The 21,801-nt window shown below is 49.8% G+C and overlaps 1 protein-coding gene and 1 pseudogene across 12 annotated transcripts in view; both read left to right on the forward strand.

Annotated features, from left to right (window-relative positions):
• Positions 1 to 21,801, forward strand: part of ABCA13 (ATP binding cassette subfamily A member 13) — a 349,393-nt gene that overhangs the window by 125,342 nt on the left and 202,250 nt on the right. For all 12 annotated transcript variants that reach the window (XR_014816633.1, XR_014816634.1, XR_014816631.1 and 9 more), the window contains 4 exons: positions 4,444 to 4,620; positions 6,197 to 6,503; positions 17,732 to 17,846; positions 19,627 to 19,956. Coding sequence is in view for 8 of the 12 variants with exons in the window: in XM_021063900.2 (XP_020919559.2) it covers positions 4,444 to 4,620; positions 6,197 to 6,503; positions 17,732 to 17,846; positions 19,627 to 19,956 (929 nt within the window). In the remaining 4 variants the exon portion in view is untranslated. The remainder of the gene's footprint in view (positions 1 to 4,443; positions 4,621 to 6,196; positions 6,504 to 17,731; positions 17,847 to 19,626; positions 19,957 to 21,801) is intronic.
• On the forward strand, positions 4,364 to 4,428 carry LOC146400243 (U4 spliceosomal RNA; annotated as a pseudogene).

A 21,801-nucleotide genomic window follows, 5' to 3' on the forward strand; every position in this document is an offset into this window, starting at 1 on the left:
CTCTGTTACTTGGCCTTGGCCCCCTTCCCAGTGTCACATATTCCAAACAACAAATGATGAGCCGTACAAAAATGCCCCAGGTTGCCCCATCCTGTAAAACTGACATTTTCTGAGTCTCTGTCCAAAACAAGAAAACAAAAATCCGAAACACCCAGAGCCCCAAGGAGTGAGCAGTGCACTTCTTGGCCTCCTGTTCTCTAGTCGTCGTGCTTAGTTTCATCAGGAGGAACTCGGTTAAGGTAACTGGTTGGCGCCCAGCTCTCCTCTTCAGCAGCTGTGATAGGACAACAGGAAGCGCTCAGTTAACACCCACAGCCCGGAGGGCCTACAGAAAGCTTACTGCACAGAACAATTCCACGGGTGCCTTGCTTTCTTCATGCTGCAGATGAGGAAACAGAAACTGACAGACCAGGTGACTTTCCAGGGTCAACATGGACTCACAGTAGAGCTACTGCCGGGACAAAGCTCTGTCTTGTCCCCTTTGCTGCCACCGTTGCCCGGCTTCCCTGGGCAGTTACAGCAGGGGGACAGTGTCACCCCCCTCTGCCCTGGAGCTGGGTTACCCCAGCCCGTGTCTCTCTCAGGTCTTGGCTTTTGATGGCTCTGCTGTTGCGCACATGGGCACAAGCTCAGCCTCACGCCCCCACTATTTCGGAAACAGCGAATGAATCCTGTCTCAGCCACTGCCCACCGTATGGACACCAAGCCTCACCGAGGCTTTTCATAGCAGCGGTGACGACACCTGATACCTTGGTGCTTGCTGGCCGGGTGCCAGGGACACAGGATCACAGAATAAAACGATGCGTTGCCCAGACTTTTGCTTCAGCACCTGGGGGGACATAATTCTGTCCTAAAGCAGACGAGGAACAGACGAGTAGAATATAACATTTTCATGGGAAAAATTAGCTTTCACACTCTTTCGGGGGCCCTGTCTTCCCTCCACCCTCCGTCCTCCTGTGCGGGGGTCCATGGTGGGAACCCTGGGCATGGCGAGCTCGGCCCTCACAGGTGAGCACTGCACCCTGGAGAGGCCAGCGGGGCCGACTCAGAAAGGAGCTGCAATCTGGGACAAGGACGTAGGTGAGAAATTGGACGAGGGAAATTAACACCTGCTGGCCTCAGCCAGTCCAGGCCAGTTGTCCAGACCCTGCCAACTGGGTCTCTATCATAGCTCTCTGATTAGGTGGCAGGACAATGGCAGCAGATTCCGCCAGTGCCGCTGATGGAAATTGATCACGTGTAATGTGTTCATAGCTGTGACACGTTAACTGAGTGCCTGTCCCGCGCGAGACGCGGCCAGTGCCTGGTTTATGGGACCCTTTCATTTACTCTTTAGAAACAGACCCCAGGGGAGATTATTACCATCCCGATTCACAAAGAGGAAATCTAGGCTGCGGGTCACACATCACAGCTGCCCACCAGGGAGTGGTGTGCGGGGCGCTCCCTCCACTGACCCCTGACCACGAGACCCCTGGACTGTGCTCTGAAGGCAGAGATCCCGTGTCTCTGTCGCCAGGCTGCACGGGTCCTGCAGCGGGGGACACTTCTTCAACCAGGCATCCCATGACCTCGTCTAGCTGGCCCCGAGGAGCAGGTGCGGGGCAGCCCAGACCCCTGGCCACTCCAGGAACCTTCTCAGGAGACCTGCTGTGCCCCGCGGTGCTGTCTCCCCTGCTGCGTCCCCACTGAGGTCCAGTGGGGGACACCGGGCACACAGGGGAAGGGACCCGGACACTGCAGGTCCTTTTGGCTCCCCTTGGATCGTGCTGCCGACAGTCAAAGGACCGTTCCGGCTTGAGCCCTTGGAGGCTGCTGAGTGTGCAGCCAGATGGGAGATGTGAGCCCGTCCACCCGCTGTGTCCACCGAGGGCCTGGGTCTGAGCTGCTGCTTCTCCCGGAACCAGTGCATGGGCCTCAGTCTGACAGTCTCAGGGAACCAGCTTCTCCAGGGTCTGCAGATGTGAGTTAGGTGCTGGTCCTAGGAGCCTGTGTCATTTCATTGGCTGTCTGTTTACTAGTTACTGCATGGCTTCAAGTCTCTTTTTCTGCATGGTCTTTCCCTGAGAAGATGGCTACAAAATTTCTATTCTTTATAAAATACAGAGAGTAGAACCCAGGCTTGGAGACAGCCTCTCCCCATCCTGCAAGCAGGGACCTAAATCTTTGGGCTCCAGGGCTTGTACCTCTCTGGTGTGTTGGGAAGAACCGTATGACAGCAGTGATGCTCATATGACATTGATGTTTGCTCAACAGCAGCTTCACACGTTTCTACCCAATAAACCCAGGTCGGGGTAGGTTTCAGAGGATGGTTCCAGAGCCGGACAGCTTGTGTGTGAATCATGGTTTGGCAACTTGCTAGTTACTAGTTAAATCTTTGTGCCTCAGTCCTGTGCTTTAAGACGGATGTGCCCCTGGCTACAGAGACAGAGGGTTCAGTGGAGCTGAAGGTGAAGGCGTGTGCAGAGTAGTGCCTGGCACGGGCGACGCCCTCTTCTTCACTGCGGCTCTTTAGGAAAGCTCGGTTGGCAGAAATCTGCCCTCCAGATCCTCAGGCTGAGTCTCGGCCTGAGACCTGGCAATAGCAGAGTCACCCCCAGTGGTGGCAGAGAGCAAGCTGTGTACTGAGAGCCGGTGGGGACTCGGGGACCCCGTGGGAACGCTGCTCCAGGAGGGACCCTCAGGGTTTGTGGGGCAGAGAATGGACCTCATGATTTGAAAAGCAAAATGACACACAGCGTGTGCTCTGCTCCAGTGAAACGGAAGGGCCTGCAAGGCTGGCCGTCACTCACAGCTGTGAATCCTTTTTCAGACGACGGCCATTGTGCCTGCTTTCTCAGAAGCTGCCTTCTCTTTGTGATTTGATGTTTCCCAGACCGTCGAGGGTTCTGCTCAGTCTGATGGCTTTGGGGTTGGTGGGGCTAGTTGTCACCCATCTCTATACGGGTGCTTCTTGAGAGGAAGACGTGGCAGGGAGCTGATGTCCACCTGCTGTGTGAAGTCTCCACCACCAGGGGAATGGCCACTGATGCCTGACGCGGCCCCAGTTTTGTGCCTGGCTCTCTGTGTGTGTGTAAGCTTTGCTGATGTGCTTTCTTTTTTGTTCACTTCTTCTCAAATTGTTCCTGCATGACATCCTGAGCCAAAGCCTTTGCGCGGATCTCCTTAAAGAGTGAGATCTATGGGGGGGGGGCCCCTCACGTGTGTGACCCTGAGCTGTGAGCATCGCACGACTGGCCCATGGTCCCCACCCCCACATCCTGGGGATGCTGTGATGTGGGTGACTTGGGGGTGGGGGGTCTGAGGGCACCTTCTGCTGGAGCACTGTGGGCAGAGCCCCCAGAGGGACTCGGCTCCCCCACAGACTCGCTGGCACCTCCTGTGGTGGAATGGCTTTCCTTCTCCAGGCTGAGTTCTGGCTGCTCCCACACCGTCTGGCTCTGGGTCATGTGGTTTCCCAAGTCTGTCCCTCCTGGGCCCAGCGCCTTCCTCAAGCCAGGGTGACGTTCTCGAACCATCCTGGGTGTGTGTCCTGGAAAAGGACGTCTGAGGCTCCACTTCGCCCCGAGATGCTGCCAGCCTTCATCTCCTGCCCATTTCCATTTCCGAGGCACAGCCCGGACAACAGGGAAGGCGGGTTTCCTCAGTGTCACGGCTCCTTAAGGATCATTTGCACAAAATGTTATAAATGAGTGGCTTTCCCAGCAGCCCCGCTGCTTCCGTGCCGGTCTCTTTCTAGAACACCTGTCTCCTGGCTGGGACGCCACCTTTTCTTCTCTCTGTCCTGCGAGAGGTTCTTCCCTCCCGCTCAGACTCGCCCTCCGTTCTCATTCCCCGTCACCTGCTGTCCACTTCCCCGTGGGCGGTGACCTCACCCTCTGCAGTTTCGAGGCTTTCTCTCCATTTGCATGCAGATGTCAGCATTCCCGGGATTGTATATAAAAAGCGGAGTTTGTGCTCAGCAGCTAAGTAGCAGATTTTCTGTAGAACAAAATTCGACGCTCCTGAGTAATCTTCATGAAGAACTTGATGGGATAGCACGGGCTGTGCCCAGAGCAGACCTGCCCTATTCTTGCTTTACTCCCCCTAGCTTTTTTTTTTTTTTTTGTCTTTTTGCCTTTTCTAGGGCCACACCGGTGGCTTGTGGAGGTTCCCGAGCTAGGGGTTGAATCAGAGCTGTAGCCGCTGGCCTACACCACAGCCTTAGCAAGGTCAGATCCAAGCCACGTCTGAGACCTACAGCACAGCTCACAGCCACACCAGATCCTTAACCCACTGAGCAAGGTCAGGGATCGAACCTGCAACCTCATGGTTCCTAGTCAGATTCGTTAACCACTGCACCATGGCAGGAACTCCTACTCCCCCCAGCTTTGTGCCGTGGCAGCCTCGTAGCCAGTGAGGTTTATCCGAGGCGTGATTACTGCTAATTGTTTTACTCCCCTTTAGGAGGGAAGCTGGGCAGGATGTTCAGCCACACGAGTGCGGGACGTGTCCGTTCCCTGGGCCGTGTCCTGGTCAACCTCTCGTCCTGCGTGGTGCTCAACCGCTTCCAGGCCCTGGAGTCGGTGGCCACCCTGGAGTCTAAGGCACAGGAGCTCATGCGAAAGAACAGTTTCCTGGCCAGTAAGTATTCGGTGAAGAAATAGGCTCATTAAGGCACGGCTCAAAGGCTGTCACTTTGCGTCTTTCTCCCCAGACGTGTCTCATAATGGCTCAGAAAGAGAAGGAGTGCTTTCCAGGTAAAACAAATAAAGCAGAACTAATTGCCTTGAGTTGGTGAAAAGATGGGCCTCGTACATCATCCATGACCTTGTGCTCCTCATTAAATCTGTTTCACCAGTTTACACTAGTTTCCTAGATGGTGCTTAAATCTCACATGAGAAATTGTATTTCCCTTGTCCAAGCTGTATTCTTTGTTCCATCCATTTTATTTCCCTCTTGATATCTTGATATCCTTGGGGCCACAGAGAAGAGACGGTGGGCAGGTCAACTCTGCTGATTAATTGTTCACTTTTTCAACATAAATATTATGGATTCTTGGATTCCGATTGAATAAACAGGGAATTATTTTTTCTATTTTTTTTTTGTTTTTATATAATGATTTTTATTTTTTTCATTATAGCTGGTTTACAAAATAGGGAATTATTTTTATTCAGCTTTGCACTTGTTTGCTAAGGCTGCTGGCCAAAGCATCATGGACTGGGCAGCTTAAAAAGCAGACATTTATTTTCTCAGAAAGCTGGAGGCCGCAGACCTGCTCCTCTGAGGCCTCTCCCCTCTGGGCCTGTGGACGGCCGGCTTCTCCCTGCTCTTCCTCATCTTCCCTCTGCACGTGTCCATGTCCAGAGTTCCCCTTCCTGTAAGGACACAGGTCATACTGGACTGGGGCACATCCAGTGACCTCATTTTCACTTGGTTACTTCTGTAAATGCTCGCTCTCCAGGAGTTCCTGTTGTGGCTCAGCGGGTTAAGGACTCGACATAGTCCCTGGGACGTGGGTTTGATTCCTGGCCTCGCTCAGTGGGTTAAGGATCTGGTGTTGCTGCAAGAAGCCATGTAGATCGCAGATGTGGCTCTGATTTGACCGCTAGCCCGAGAACGTCCATATGCCACAGGCATGGCCCTAAAAGGAAAGAAAAAGAAAAGAAAAAGGAAAGAAAAAGAAAAGAAAAAGAAAGGCTCAATCTCCAAATAAAAGTACTAGGTGACTTCAACATACGAATTTTGGGAGGACAGAATTCAAACCCACGAGGGGCTTTATAGATGAAATTCAAAGAATGCATGTGTCTGAACACAGAATGCAAAGACTTCAGTTCCTAGGGACACTGTAACCCCAGAGAGGGAGATCCTGCTGACGTGGGCTATTTGAACAGCCTTGAGTAATTTTTCAAGTCCTGCAAGCATGCAAAACGAATACTTTCTTTGTGTTAATGATAGCACTGTGTGGTTCTGTTAACACGAAAAAAAGAGGGTTTTTTATTTTTTTTATTTTTGGGATTGGGAATTAGGAGACCTTGGCTCCCCCTCATGGCTAAGGACTTGTGTTATACAATCAGCCTGGCTTCCCTGGGGTGCGGCCCCTTGGTGATGGGGGCTGAGCTGAGGTTCTTGGACCGTCCGTCCGGTCAGGTCGGCGAGGACGCGGGCTGAGCTGCTGCCGGGCCGTGATAGCCCCTTGCTTTCCCTTTTCTGACGTCAGGTGTCATATTCAGCAATTCCTTCGTCGGTAAGAACCTCAGCTCCCAACCGCCGCCACTGCCGCCGGAGGTGGCCTACACCATCAGGACCAGTGTCCTGTACAGCATGAGGACAGACGTGGTGAGAAACCCTTTCTGGAAGTTCCATCCTCAGAGCCTACCGGCCGATGGCTTCAAGTACAACTACATCTTTGTGCCCCTGCAAGACATGATCGAAAGAGCCATCGTCTCGGTGCAGACGGGGCAGGAGGCTCTGGGCCCCGGCACGCAGGCCCAGGCCATCCCCTACCCCTGCCACACCAGCGACCTGTGAGTACCTGGGGCCCCTGACAGCGACAGGGGCTCCGCGCTTGGAAACCTGGGGAGAGAGGGCTCTTAGCGCTTGGGTGTCGTCATTCCTCCAAGAGGGCAGTGGAAGAAACGCCGTCCTCCCCCTTCCCGGGCGTGTTGTTCTCTGTGCCCGAGCTGTGCAGCTGGAAGAATTATTGTTGAGCTAAGGCGACCCTTTCAGTTCGACACCAGGCGTCTGTGGCCTCAAAGGCCTCTCCGGATAAACTTAAGGAATGACCTTCAGAGGCGCTTCGCGTGGCTGAGTCCTGTTCCTCCCCCCTCGGAACTAGGGAAACAGCTCAAGTCCTCACCGTACAGGGGTGTCTCCCGCACGCTGGGTGGGAGGATTTCACGGAGGCCCAGGACGGTGGCTTAGGCGAGGTCACTCAGAACATGTAGGCGCTGAATTGTGTGGTCCAGCGGGTCGTGTGTTGGGTGAGAGCGAGAGGAGGTCGGTTAAGGGCTGGGGCAGCTGGACAGCAGGACTTAAAGGGCATCCGCTGAGGCAGCAGAGTGGACATCAGGGAGACAGGCTTGGGGGGTGGAGAGGCGGGCTGGAGGGGTGGTCCACAGGGCCCGCGGGCCTGTGTTGCGTTGTAGGATGCTGCGAGCTATGGGGCTCCACCGTGGTGGAGGCAGTGCTCACAGCCTCTCCTCCCACACCTGGACCAGCGCACCAGCCGTGGTCTGTGCCTTTCCTCTTTCTCTGGAAAGCCTGCTGGAAAGCCAGGGCCTGAGGACCGGTTGTCAGAGGGACCGCCTTGAGTCTGGCGCTTGTGAGAGCAGGCAGCAGCCCCTCGTCCTTTGGGGCGGCTGCACGGAGAGCCAGACCCGCCTCTGCGGGTGATGGGGCCACACCTGCAGGAGAGGCATCTTGGTGTCTTACCCTCTTCCTGCCTCAGCTGTGCCTTCGGCATCAGAGCGCACTGGGGAAGGCAACGGGGAGCCACAGAGGAAGCTCCCCACAGAGGTGGGGTGAGAGGCTGTGCCAGTCTTGGGGTGTCCTAGTGTGGTGGAGAGGACAGAGGGCCAAGGAGGGCGGATCTGGGGTGTCATTTTAACCAGGGACCGCCTCGTCCTGCAAACCCCTGGTAACCCTTTAACTTCCTTCTTTGTAAAATGAGAGCTTTTCTTTCTTGTCAAGCGATGGTATTTTCGGCCTTGGGCATTTTCAGCCAGTGCTCTTCTGCTCCTAAAGCTTTTTCTTGGAGGTGATAACACCCAAGGCAGAAATCAAAACAGCGCCCCTGGGCAGCGGGTCACACAGCCCTTCACACTGTAACCCAAACACCAGGGTGCCGGGAGAAGTAATGCCTTGTTTTAGATACTCGGAGAGGTCCGGTTTTTATGATGCTGTAGTTCTATAATGGATCCGGGAGAATCCTGTTCTGAGAGCCTCTTTGGTCTCCACAGCAGCCTCCCCGGAAGAGGGGGTGGTGCTCGGGTGGGGGGTGGGGATGCAGCGGAGGAGGCTGGGGTTTCCTGGGCTGGCTCCCAGCATGGTGTGCAAGGAGAGCCACACACCCTGGAGGAGCTGGGCGGACAACCCGAGCTGGCTTCGTGGTCAGCTCCCATCCTGCTGACACTCGTGCCAGGAGAACTGGCCTCGTGGGAGGGCTGGGGGGTGAGTCAGATGACGAAGGGCCTTTTCACCCCCAGAGGTAAAGGCTTGTGAATGAGAAACATTCTTGCCTTGGGTTGGGGTTGGCCGAGTGCCCTGTGCCATCTGGCGTCACCAGAGTCCTTTTCCTGGTCCACTCACTGGGCCACCACAGCACGGTTCCCCAGAAGCATTTATTTCACTCCTTTGAAAGGGTGCAGAGGTCCTCTTTTCTTCTCCAAAAGGTTTAAGTCTTCGTGATCTCGAGTTGCTGTATTTCCATCCTCTGTCTTAAAAAGTACATGGTCCTGGTGGAAGATAATGTGAGAGAAAGAATGTGTATATATTTATGTATGACTGGGTCACTTTGCTGTTCAGCAGAAATTGACAGAACATTGTAAATCAACTATAATAGAAAAAATAAAAATCTTAAAAAATAAAATTTTCGTAGTTCAGAAAAAAAAGGGCATGAACCGCCCGTGATGGAGACACAGTGTGAGGTAGTAAAATTCCAAAGCTCTTTGGACCATAGAGCAGAGTCTTGTTGGAGAATTTTTAGTGGTTTCTTTCTACTCACTGAAGGAGCTCCTTATTCATTAATTTTTTTTTTTTTTTTTTTGCTTTTTAGGGCCGCACCTATGGCATATGGAGGATCCCAGGCTAGGGGTCTAATCGGAGCTACAGCTGCCAGCCTATAGCACAGCCACAGCAACTCAGTATCCGAGCCGCATCTGCGACCTACACCACAGCTCACAGCAATGCCAGATCCTTAACCCACAGAATGAGGCCAGGGACCGAACCCGCAACCTCAAGGTTCCTAGTTGGATTTGTTTCCACTGCACCATGACAGGAACTCCTAACTTATTAATCTGTACTACTGTTTACATACTGTTCGTCAGTCTCTAGGCTTGCGGTGGATCAGTGAAGGGAACAGGTTAAGCTCCTGCTCTTGTAGCATTTAAAGTCCAGGAAGCAGAGATGTTACAGAAGTAATAAAGAAAGTTGTGCTGAAAGGTGGACGTTCCTAAGTGCCGTGGAGGTGAGCACGTGTAGGATGAGGGTGACCAGGAATGCTGAGAGGAGCTGTCAGTGTGGTTAGGGTTGGTCTTGCCAGGGAGGTGATGCTTGAGCACAGGCTTGAAGAATTACAGAGAGATAGGGACGAGTTCCAGGCCCGAGGATCGGGCAGTGCAAAGGCCCTGGGGTAGAGGCAGGCTGGTGGGTGAAGGGTCACCAGAGCAGAGCACACAGGGCAAGGATGTAGGAGGTGAAATCAGAGAGTGACCTGAATGACCCAGGAGGCTGCTGGAGGGGTTCGAGCAGAAGTGATGCCATCCGGCTCGTGTTGTATGTGGAGAAAAGGCTGTGGAGGGCAGCTGTGGAAGCAGACATCGTTTAGGAGGCTGGGGTGATGATCCAGGTGAGAGATGGTCGTGGCCTGGTCCAGATTGGTAGCCAGGAGGTGGTGACAGGCAGTCGGACCCTGGTGGCCTTTGGAAGGGAGAGGGGATAGAATTGATGAGGGTGTGGTAGAGGGACGTCCAGGAAGACCTGGCTCTCTTTGTCCAAGTCCTTGGATTTCTGAAATCACGTTTACCTGTGTTGGAGAAGCTGGAGGGTGGGGCAGGTCTGGGGAGAAGAAGAGACGTTCACGGTCAGAGACGTCTAAGTGCCCGTAGGAGCACAGATGAGATGTGAGCAGAAGGTTTCTCTAGGAGCCTGCAGAGATCCACCTGCAGACATGAACTTGGGAGGCCTCTCCATTCGGATGTGTGTACAACTCTGGGCTTGGGTGACATGACGGTGGAACGAGGTGTGGATGGAGAAATGACGAGGCCAGTGGGGCCCTGAGGCCTCTGCCCTTGAAGACTTAGAGAGCGGGAGACAGAGAAGGGAGGCAGAACCTGTGAAGTCCTGGTGCCCATGGATTATAAATGGGGGAGGGCGGTCAAGTATGTCCAGTGAGGCAGCCTCCGTGGAGAGGGAGCAATAGCCAGGTGGGTGTGGACACGGGGGAGGCTGAATCAGACAGCCTCTAGCAGCTTCCCATAAGTGGGGAGAGAGAAATGGGCAGTGGCTGGAGGGGAATTTGGACCAAAGGGGGTTTTTTAATTTTGATTTTTTTATTTAGTATAGGATGCTATTGGGAATAGTCCAGTTAAAGGGAGAATTGATGGTGTGTGTTGGGGAGTGAGGGAGAAGTTCCATCTGATTCAACGAAGGATTTCTCATCTTGTTTGAACACCTCTCTCTCTCCGTCTGTGTAGTATCTGTTGGTAACCCATGGAACTAATGTTTTGAGGGATGTACATTGGAACTAATGTCTTGAGGGATGTATTTTAAGGTTACAGAATTATCTGTAACCCGCATCAGATCTCTAGAACTTATTTGCATTGAAATGTCAGACTTTGTGTGGACTTGGATTTATCTTTGCCTTTGGAGTTGATAGGCTGGGTGCTGGAGGCGACCACACCCACCCTGTGTAGGCTGCGTCAGAGCTGAGATGTGAGTGATGCTTTGAGTGGTGCTATGTTCGGAGAGGTGTGAGTGCCTGGCGCATCCTTCCTTTGCTCTGACTTTCCTGGGTGAGTTAGCAAACCAGGAACAGGAAAGGGATGGATGCAATCAAGTCCCCTTCACCCAGGACTGGGGAAGCGTGCCCATTCTGTGTGTGACTCTGGTGCAGGCTGGGTTGGAGGGAACAACCTAAATATGAGCCTCGAGTGTCTCTGATTCACTCCTTCCCTGGCAGCCCTCCTCATGCAAATCACTGATCAGGAGGGACCCCAGCTGGCCACTAGGGAGGGAAGTGGAGATAGAGGCTGGCATCAGCTCCCTGGCCCAGGCCGCTGATGGGAGGAAGATGGGGGAGGGGGGAGGGAGAAAGCTGCAGTCCTTCTCAGCAGCTGCCACGACAGCATCCTGGACTCTGCCTGTGATTAGTGGTGGGGAGTAGAGGGAGAAAGGCAGGTGACAGGACAGTAGGCAGAGCCAGGGTGATGTGGGAGGGAGAGGTGGAAGCTGCCCATCATCCTACACTTACCCCAAAATCATACATCTGGAGATAAGAACGAAAGCTGATCTCTCTACGTGGCTCTTCCTGTATATGTGATTTTGATTCAACGTGCTCTTCATTATTTGTCTTTGAACCCACTGAATGTTGCTAATAGAGGCAAAAGCCACAAAGAAAACACTATCAACAGGGAGTTATTAAAGTGAAAACCAAGATTTGCCACCTTCTGAAAAAGAGATGGTGACAGTGAAATGTTTATGAAGATCAGAGTATCCTTTTTAAAAGGTTTAAATAAATGAGAATTTTGATTTCCTAATTTCAAAGTTTATTGACAAGCTTTTCTTTGGGATTTGTAGGGATAAATACATGGAAGTATCTGAAACATATTTGTTTGATTCATGTTGTCTGGATAATAGGAAGGTGACAGACAATCTTATTTCTGAGCTCATTTAAACATCCCTGATTTAATATGCTTCTTTGATGGTTAATTTTATAAACAAATTATTATTAAGAGTTGAGAAAATAGAAAAAAATCATACTTCATACCCTCTTCTAAAACCTCAGTTGGGTTTTTTTGTTTGTTTGTTTGGGACTATTCTTCCCATCTATGACCTTGTGATAAATATTTGATATACTTGAAACCATGACATAAGTGTCATGGTCTGTGCACATGGGTCAGAAAAAGAGTTTCCCAGCATAGCTAGGTGAAGAGACAGAAGAGATTATTGAGATAAGAGACACGGCTAGTGTAGTGGGAAGCCTTCCTGATGATTAGGGAGCGCTGACACCAGGTGCATGGCCGTGTCTGGTTTAAAAGAGAGAGGAGAGGTCTCAGGATACACCTGCTGACCTGCTGATTGGCTGGGGAAAGAGGGGTCTTACGATACACTTGCTGGTTGGTTGGGGAAAGAGGAGTCTTACGATACACTTGCTGGTTGGTTGGGGAAAGAGGGGTCTTACGATACACTTGCTGATTGGCTGGGGAAAGAGGGGTCTTACGATACACTTGCTGGTTGGTTGGGGGCGTGTAAGGCCCCTCTAGGGGCAGGGTGAGGAGTGGGCCGCATACCTTTGCTAGTAGGAAGCAGGAAGGAGTAGGCCAGGTTGCTCAAAGCGGGGGAGGTGGCATTACCATGAGATGGGCAGGGTGATGATAATTCACCTGGTAATTCTTGTCTTGGCCAGAGGCTTTGGGTTCTGTCTCCTTGAAGAGGCCTTGAAGTCCCACACTAAGAGCCCAAGGTTTGTGCTGTTTCTTCATTCGGAATAATTTATGGAGCACTTGCTCTGTGTCTCTCCGTGGCTGGTGGTGAAGAAAGATGTTATCTCTGTCTTCTGGAAGCTTGTAGACGAGGGTTTCCCAGGACTGGGTAAGACCAGAGAACCGTGGGTCATGTCTCTGTGGGGGTTCCCAAGGAATGAGAATCAGGGGACCTCTTCTTACGCATCTTGGAAGTCAGTGGAGGTGTACAGGCCTCAACCTCAGACACGTGCCTTCCCCACCCTCGCTCAGGCCTGAGGGAGGATTGAAACCAAACAAAGCCGTTGTGTTCCTGTCCCCTCCCCAACCTCCTGCGCCTGCATTTCTTCTTCAACAAGTTTGCTCCTTCTGCATTTTTAAAATTCTCTTGGTGCACATGTAGTTTCAATACTTTCTTGTTCTGTTGTTACTTTTTTCAAAGAGCCATCTTTGGACTTTATCAATTTTCTCTCTCTCTCTCTTTTTCTTTTTTGGTCTTTCTAATTTATTTACTATTTCTGCTTTTATTTTTATTACTTCCTTACTTTTATGTACCTTCAATGTATTATGCTCTTTCTTTGACACTTGACACCAATGTTTGATTCATTGTTTGTAGTGTTTTTTTCCCCTTTATGTAGTTACCTAAGGAGGTGACTTAGCCGTGCCCGTAGATCTGATACATGGCTAAAAGTTCACTGTGTTCTAGACACCTGCAATATGGGTTTTTCTACTATCCTCCTGACCCAGGAGCTGTTAAAAGTAAAGTTTCTTTTAATTCCAGAGTTGAAATTCTCTGGAGTTTTAAGCATATGAAGTTACTCAGCTTACTTATAATAAAAAAATTTTAATTAAAACTATTCTGTGATAGCATTGAAGAATCAGATCAACAGGCATTCCTGCTGTGGCACAGTGGGAACAGTGGCGTATCTGCGGGAGCAGGAATACAGGTTCGATCCCTAGCCCTTTGCAGTGGGTCAAGGATCTGGCTTTGCTTAGTGTGGCGGATGTTGCTGTAGGCAGCCGAAAAAGAAAAAAAAAAATCAGATCCAGAAAAATCCAAAAGTCGCATCATACACTGAAGTGCCAAATACTGCTAATAAATCCTAATTTTTACATCCCCATCAGAAATGCTATGTCATTTCCACTTTTGAATTTACGGCATTTTTCTCTATCAACATATAATCTACTTTTGTGAGTGATTTATGGGCACTTGAAAAGAATTTCTAATTTCCTATTTTATAGTAGTGAATTTACCTGTATTAAGCCTGTTACTTAGGAATTTTCTGTCCTCAATTTGTGTCCACTTCATCTGTCCTCAGATAGATGAATTATGGTCCCTCCTACTGGTATGTCCCCCTTGTTTTTCCTTGGTATTGACCTTTCAGTTCTTGGGGCTCTGTTACCTAGTGCAGACCTAGGAGTAATTGTGCCCGGGGTCTTATTTAATGCTTTGTGGACTTAATTCTACCTTGTGTATATTAAATTCATGACATCTGCCTTTTTTCTCCTTTCTTCTCTTTCTCTGCATCCCCCATTGGCTTGCTATATTTTTTTTCATCTTTTCATTTAAAATTTTTCTGAAGTATTTTTTTTAGATGTGTCCCTTGTATGCATCAAATAACTTTTTACACAGGCAAGGTTAGCTGTTCAATGGTATGGAATGATATTTCATGTGTCTGTGGTCTCTGTTATGTCATATTTTTCTATATGTATAAGTTCGCTTTTAAACTGATATTAGTACTATTGCTCTTGTATTAGTGGTTATCTTACAGTTATAATTTTGTATAAATAATATCAATCCTTTCACTTTTTTTTTACTATGACCAATAGTAAAAAAAAAAGCAGTTTCTCTTCTTCTATTGTGTACTTTTTCTTGCAATTTTAGTTAATATTATTACTCCACTTAATGTCCTCCTTTGTTCCATTAAAGATGAAAAAATAATCTTTGACTTTGACAGTCACCAGCTTATCCTTCCTCTCTGACTCATGTTCCCAACTTTCCAATTTTTTGTTTGTTGTATCATTTTTACATTTCAGGGCATATAACATTTTCAGTCTGCCTTGTCATCTTATCTTTCATTTTTGTTTCAGTCTTTTTTTTAACTGGAAAATACGCACACTGCCTACCACAATCAGTGTAAGATTTACCAGTCATCATTTAGTGGGCTGGCTTGTCATCTAGTGATGTCCTTGAGATCTCATGAGATAATTTAACCTGAGTTCTTACTCTTTAAACTTTTCTGCAGCATTTGTATTTGAAAGACAGCTTGGCTGGATATGAAAGCCTTGGCTCAGTCTTTCCTTAAATATCTCGTAGAAGTGGCCCCATTATCTTGGGCTTTGAAGGTTATTACAAAGAAATCTGAGGCTACCTTGATATTGTCCCTTTTTTACACGACTTAGTAATTTTGAGAGATTGCTAATAACTTGAAAATTCAGTAATTTATTAGGATACATTTAATTCTTGACCATTCTAGGACAATTTTCCATGGCACAGGATGAGTCCTTTCAATGTATAAACTTAAGTTTTCTTCTTTTTAATGGAAAACCTTGGTGTATTCTAGCATTTCAAATTTTTTATCTTCTAGTGGTTGGTTTTTCTTCTTTAGGGAATCCAATGGCATGACTTTCCCCCGTGTGTTTCATATCAGTAGAATTTTCTTAATTCTTTAAACTCTTCCTTTCTCTTTCCTTTCGTTGTGTTTTCATTTGTATTTTCTGTGTCCTTACTGTATTCTGTGTGACATTGCTTGCCCTTGCTCTGCTTCTCATTTCGATGGCATGCTTTCTCCTTCTGTTTCTTTCTTCTTGCAGCTCCTATTCCGTATCTTCTCGCGAGCTCTCCATCCTGTCCCTGGATGGTAACAGTTCTGCTGTGCGATGTTTTTATAGAGCGAATTGCCTTAGGAGATAGTTTTAAACCGATGGCAACGATGTTGTCTGTTTTCATGTTTCACGTCACCCATCTTTTTGGACGTGTCCTCCGCTTGTTAGTGATTGTGAGACTTTCAACCCACTTTTGTAGATACTGTGCTAGCCTTTTGCCGTTGTTACTTATCTTGGATGGATTGGGTCTTCCTGACCAGTTGTTTGCCAGAGGATCCTGCTGGTGGTGACGGCCAGGCAGCGTTAATGGTCTTGGCTCACAGTCTCTTTTCCGTGGTCGTGAAGACCACGTGCTTCCTGCGCATGTTCTTGCTCTTCACAGGAGCCCTCACGTAGCATTGGAAACAGGGTCTCGCGCGGGGGTGGCTGCTGACACCACCCAGTTTAACCTGCTGTCCGGACCCCCTTATCATTGGCCTTTCTCTGTATTGTGCCCCCTGGACTTTAGGAACTGTAGTTTACTTTTTCAAAACAGAGGCTGGGAAGTCCAGGGCCCAGGGGCTGGTAGATTCTGTTTCTATCGAGGGCCCTGTCTCTGGCTTGAAGACAGCGCCCTTCTGGCTGTGTCCGCAGAGGGAGAGAGAGAGAGAGAGAACTCTGGCTTATCTTCTTTTCTCCGTCTCCTCCTCCTTCTTCTTCTTCTTCCTCTTCCTGCACCAGTGGCAGATGTAAGTTCCCAGGCTACAGGTCACATTGGAGCTACAGCTGCTGACCTGCACCACAGCCTTGCGGGATCTGAGCTGCATCTGCAGCCTATACCACTGCTCACAGCAACACCAGATCCTTAACCCCCTGAGCAAGGTCAGGGATCAAACCTGCGTCCTCATGGATACTAGTCGGGTTCATAACCCACTGAGCCAGAATGGGACCTCCCTGTTTTCCTCTTCTTATCAGGACACTGTGGGCCCACCCCCGTCACCTCACCTCAACCTAATTACCACCTCCAGGTATCACCATTTTGGGGGTTAGGGTTTTAGTGTATGAATTTGGGGGGGATACTAATACTTGATACATAACAGAGATATAGAAGATACAGGAAAATAGAGATATTCCTTCTGGAATAGAAATAATCACTTTTGCAAATAATTTCTTAGGAAGTGTGGTTTTGACGGCATGTGCTAGATCTGCAGAGCATGGGGTTTTACTACTAAGATTTATCTACTGTTCATGTGACTCCCGTGTGACCCTGATTGTTTTTAGCAGCTTTCTCGAATCCTTGGCCGTTTCTTCCAAATATTTATCAAAATTGCAGTGTGCGTTTTTTCCTTCTCTGGTTGTTTCCTTCTCCTTGTTTCCAGGAGCAGACTAGGAATGGGCTGAGTTACACACCATGAACTGTAATTTCTCATCTCCAATCTCTTATTCTACTTGATTTCTATGAATTGGCCTCACTCAGACGTGTGTATGCAGAGCGTCTGGACCTTCTCTGGGATCTGGGGTAGTTGCTCCAAGAACCCCAGATGCAGGTCTATCCAATTCCAAGCCTCTCACCACCTCTTCTTTGTAGAGATAAGAGAGGTACTCACTTGCATTCTGCTTTGAGTTTGCACACCTATGTCGACTTGGGAAAAATGCACAACCTGAAAGTTGAGAGTTAAGTTTTATTTGGGGAAAAATTAGGACTTAAGCCCAGGAGCAGCATCTCAGGTAGCCCTGAGAAACCCTTCCGAGGAGGTGAGGGAGGAGCTAGGATATATGAGTTTTTGCAACAGAGGGCAGGGAGCGGGAACAAAAGACGCCTGGGCTCACAGACATCCCTCCTTTGACGTGCACCTGCGCCGTCAGGGCCAGGCTCCTGAGTCTTCACGGCCTGCGGGACTCACTGGCTGTCACTCTGGACTGCCGTCGCACATATCGTGGCAGTCTTTGTTTTATCCTAACTACAGACCAGGAGGTGGTATTTCAGACGGCTCTGAAATACTGCCCCAAAGAGGGGAAGGCGGACTCTCAGGATGCGATAAAGGTGAGGGGGAGGTGCCTGCAGCCATGTAAACATTTTACAAAAGTTTGCTGCTGATCTCATGAAGGTCTACTAGTCACAACCTCAGTCATCACAAAGGATTTGAGTGTTTTTCCAGATATGAGGAGATAGGCAAGAATTGGGCTCATAAAATCTTGTCCTAAAAGTACCTGTCTGAAGACCTGAAGACCAGTTCTCCCAGAGCCCAGCGTGCGTCTCTCCTGGTCTCCACCCTGAGCTCCGCTCAGCGGGTGCTGCGGGTCGGCGGCTACAGTGGCTCATGATTCAATCCATGTAGAGGCCATGGATGACAAGTGCCAAATTCCAGGCCACACCTGCTAAATCAGGACACTCGTCACAGGCCTAAGGAGATGGTCACGTGAGTTCTTGTTCTTGGAGGAGCGCTGCAGCTCTAAGGACAACGTAAAGAAAGCGGGCACAGGTGCAGGACTTAGCGCCAGCGCCTCTCTGCGCAGACTCTGACGCTGACTGCCTCGTTTATTCACAGGTTCCTGAACAACGTCGGCTTCTTTTTCCCCCTGATAATGATGCTGATGTGGATGGTGTCCGTGGCCAGCACAGTCCGAAAGCTGGTTTACGAGCGGGAGATCCAGCTGGAAGAGGTAAACAGCGTCGGGGCTGGCCGGGGATCTGGGCAGGGGGAGCAGCGGCTCTGGATCCTGCCCCATCCCTGACCCTACCCTGCGGCCCACGAAACTCACTGTCCGTGGAGGTCCAGTGCCCTGCCAGAGCTTAGCAGGTGCTCCATCTGTGACACCTATGGAGTGGCAGGAAGCTGACGGGCCGGCCTATGGTTTGGAAGAAGAAAACCCTTGGCAGTTTTGATGCGACCTAGACAGAGAGAATTCCCGTTTTCATTTCCTGTTGGCATTCTCTATGTATAGCCTTCCTGTTTGGGGCCCAATATTGTTAAAACTGAAATGATCAAAGCTGCTTTTAAGAATCAAAGTCTATGGAGTTCCCGTCGTGGCACAGTGGTTAACGAATCCGACTAGGAACCATGAGGTTGCGGGTTCAGTCCCTGCCCTTGCTCAGTGGGTTAACGATCCGGCGTTGCCATGAGCTGTGGTGTAGGTGGCAGACGCGGCTCGGATCCCGCGTTGCTGTGGCTCTGGTGTAGGCCGGTGGCTACAGCTCCAATTGGACCCCTAGCCTGGGAACCTCCATATGCCGCGGGAGCGGCCCAAGAAATAGCAACAACAACAACAATAACAACAACAACAAAAAAGACAAAAAAAAAAAAAAAAAAAAAGAAGTCTAGGAGTTCCCGTCGTGGTGCAGTGGTTAACGAATCCAACTAGGAACCATGAGGTTGTGGGTTCCATCCCTGGCCTTGCTCAGTGGGTGAAGGATTCGGTGTTGCTGTGAGCTGTTGTGTAGGTTGCAGACGTGGCTCAGATCCCCCGTTGCTGTGGCTTTGGCGTAGACCGGCGGCTACAGCTCCGATTCGACCCCTAGCCTGGGAATCTCCATATGCCGCGGGAGCAGCCCAAGAAATGGCAAAAAGACAAAAAAAAGAAACAAAGTCCATAAAGGCATCTAGTCAAGACCCGCCTGCCCACTCAGCCAGGCAGGTGCATGGGTGCAATTATCCACTTGTTTATGAAGAAGAAGGCAGAGGGCAGAGAGTACAATGTGTGTTTCACTCAGTTTTGAATAGAACTTGCGCCATTGTTTCGAGTGTCATTTACCTACTGAGAACTGACACGTTCCTGGATTTTTGTGTTTCATTCCCACCCACCTGGGCCCGGGGCATGAGGCCCAGGACTGGGCTCTGCTGCCCGGGGTTGCCCACGGGGTCCCGCCACACGAGTGGTTCTCATTTCACGGGGAAGCAGCCCCTCACCCAGAGACGTCGCGATGTCCACGAGCAAGGGCTGGGTTTGGGGGATAAATTAGGGTTCGTGTTGTTACTTCAAGCGGAGTTATTTTGCAAAACGTATTGTAAAACCTAAGCAATAACCTCCAAAGAGAGTAGCTTAAGGCCCACCGTTCCTCCCCTGCCTTTTTCTTTGTTTTCATTAAATAAAATCACCAGAAACCAAATGACAAACGAAGAGGGAACACCACCAACAAAACCTCAATAAACAAGGAAGGGGAGCGAGCTGGCGGCGATCAGGTCCGGGGTCTGGGGTCTGCGCCCGCTTTCCCGTTGTGCCCTCTTGCAGCGGTGACCTTCCTAACTGGCCCCAGCCGCTCTCTGTAGGAGCTTCATCACAATTAGCTGCTGCCTCTGGGAGGGCGCGTCCGGTGCTGGGCCTTCGGGGGCCGGGTTTCCAGGCTCTGCTTCCCCGTCCACCCACGGTCCCTCTCTTCCCGCCGGCTGTCTTCTTCTTTCTCGGGGTCCTCGTCGTGGTGACTCCAGTGCCCTCGTTTTCACAGTACATGAGGGTGATGGGCGTGTCCCCTGCCGTCCACTTCCTGGCCTGGCTCCTGGAGAACGTGGCCGTGCTGACCGTGAGCAGTGCCGCCCTGGCCGTCATCCTGAAGACCAGCGGCATCTTCAGGTACAGCAACGGCTGCATCATTTTCCTCTTCCTCCTGGATTTCGGGGTGTCCGTCGTCATGCTGAGCTACTTCCTGAGTGCGTTTTTCAGCCGAGCGAACACAGCTGCCCTCTGCACCAGCCTGGTGTACACCGTCAGCTTTCTGCCCTACATAGTTCTGCTGGTTCTGCACAACCAATTAAGTGCTGTCATGCAGACGTTTCTGGTAAGTGAGTTTTTGGTTTTGTGTTTTCTTTTTTTTTTTCCTTCTTACGGCTGCACCTGCAGCATATGGAGGTTCCTGGGCTAGGCGTTCAATGGAAGCTGCAGCTGCCGGCCTGTGCCACAGTCACAGCACCCCCTGATCTGAGCTGCATCTGCAACCTACACCTTAGCTTAAGGCAATGCCAGATCCTTATCCCACCAAGGGAAGCCAGGGATCAAACCCGAGTCCCCACGGAGGCAATGTCATGTCCTTAACCGGCTGAAGCCACAACACAAACTCTGTGGGTTGGTTTTTAAAACCGCAGAATAAAACTGTCTTGTGCCCTGCAGAACCCAAACACTGCCCTGGACCTTTCAGAGCATCGTTTTCAGGTCCTGTGGGCTTTCCAGTATCCACCTGTCTCTACCCTCAGGCGCAGACTGGAGGAGGAGGTTCACTGAAGCTTCAGTGGCTTTGCCGAAGGGCAGCCCATTGAAAACTGGCATTTTTCATGTAACAGCGACTCTTCTCTGAAGACTCTTGGGGAAATCAGAAGCCTCCTAAAGGAGGCATATGACTTCAGTTTCTCTTTGTTTCACACATGGATAGAAACAGATTTCCAAAGCTATTTGAGAAGGAAAAAAAAAAAAAAAAGAAATGCTGCATTTCTCTTGCAGCATCACGAGTCCTATCACATTAAGTGAAAAGATCTTTCCATTAGCAATGTCAGCGTCATTCAGCCATTGAAAGTGTACCTCCTGAAAAGCATTTGAACACTTTCGGGTCTGTAATGTAAATACATACAAGACAGAAACGCCTTCACCCTTTTATGTCTGCTGTCCCCCGACAAGCACAGTGCCCACATGCCGTGGGGCCTTGGTCATCGGAGGGGAGGAGGGAACCACATCACAGGGCCTGGGTCGTGGTGGTGGGGTTGTCATGGAAACCGGGCTCAAGGTCAGGTGAACCCTTCAAAGCGCATTCTGTTGGAAGGCATGACTGGAGTCGCCGGGGAGAATCCGGGGAGGTACCGGGTGAAAGAAGTCAGACAGAGGAAGACAAATACTGCATGTTTTCACTTAAACGTGGAACCTAAAAAAAAAAAAAAGATGAACAAATATAGCAAAACAGAAACAGACTCAAAGATACAGAGAACAAGCTAGAGGTTACAAGGGGTGGGGAGGGAGGGAGAGACGAGACAGATGAGGGGATTCGGAGGTGCAAACTGCTGTGTATGAACTGATGTGCAGTGTGGGGGTACAGCCAGTATTTTATGATAACTTCATGTGGAAAATAGTCTGCAAAGATATCGAAGCACTCTATTGTACATTTGAAATTAGTAGACTCTTCTACGTCAGCTACACTTCAAGAATCAAGAAAAAAGACTCCCAGGGTATCTTTGGCCTTTATGGTCACCCAGGGCTGTGTGGCATCCTGAGAGCCCAGGGCCACTGCCCCTTGCTGCTTGGGAGGGTGGAAGTCTCTGCTCATTTCGCGCCTTGCAGTAAAATACTTCCACGAAAGCCAAATTGTTTTTCTCTAACGTCAATAAACCCCTCAGTCCTCCCTGGTTTCTGCTGGTCATACACACCTAACATAGGTATGAGCGCTGTGGAATCAGCATTTTATCCACCGATGTACACTTATCCGTTTGGATTAGCTTATGTCACACCTGTCTTCACCCATAACCAGTCATTTCATGGGCTAATAGTTAGATGTTTTCAGAATAATTAAAATATCTGGGACCACTTAGTATCCCTCATACACTCCTTATATATAGAGAAAGAACCATTGAACACCTGACCTAAATTTCAAATGAATGAATTCTCAGTCTTTATATTTAAGGCTTTGTATATACAACGTCTG

Source organism: Sus scrofa, chromosome 9 (genome assembly GCF_054392235.1).
Source record: "Sus scrofa isolate SSC_HxYL_T2T_F1_AM1 chromosome 9, Sscrofa_HxYL_maternal_Yorkshire_Landrace_v2.0, whole genome shotgun sequence".
In the NCBI taxonomy this organism is placed as follows: Eukaryota; Metazoa; Chordata; class Mammalia; order Artiodactyla; family Suidae; genus Sus; species Sus scrofa.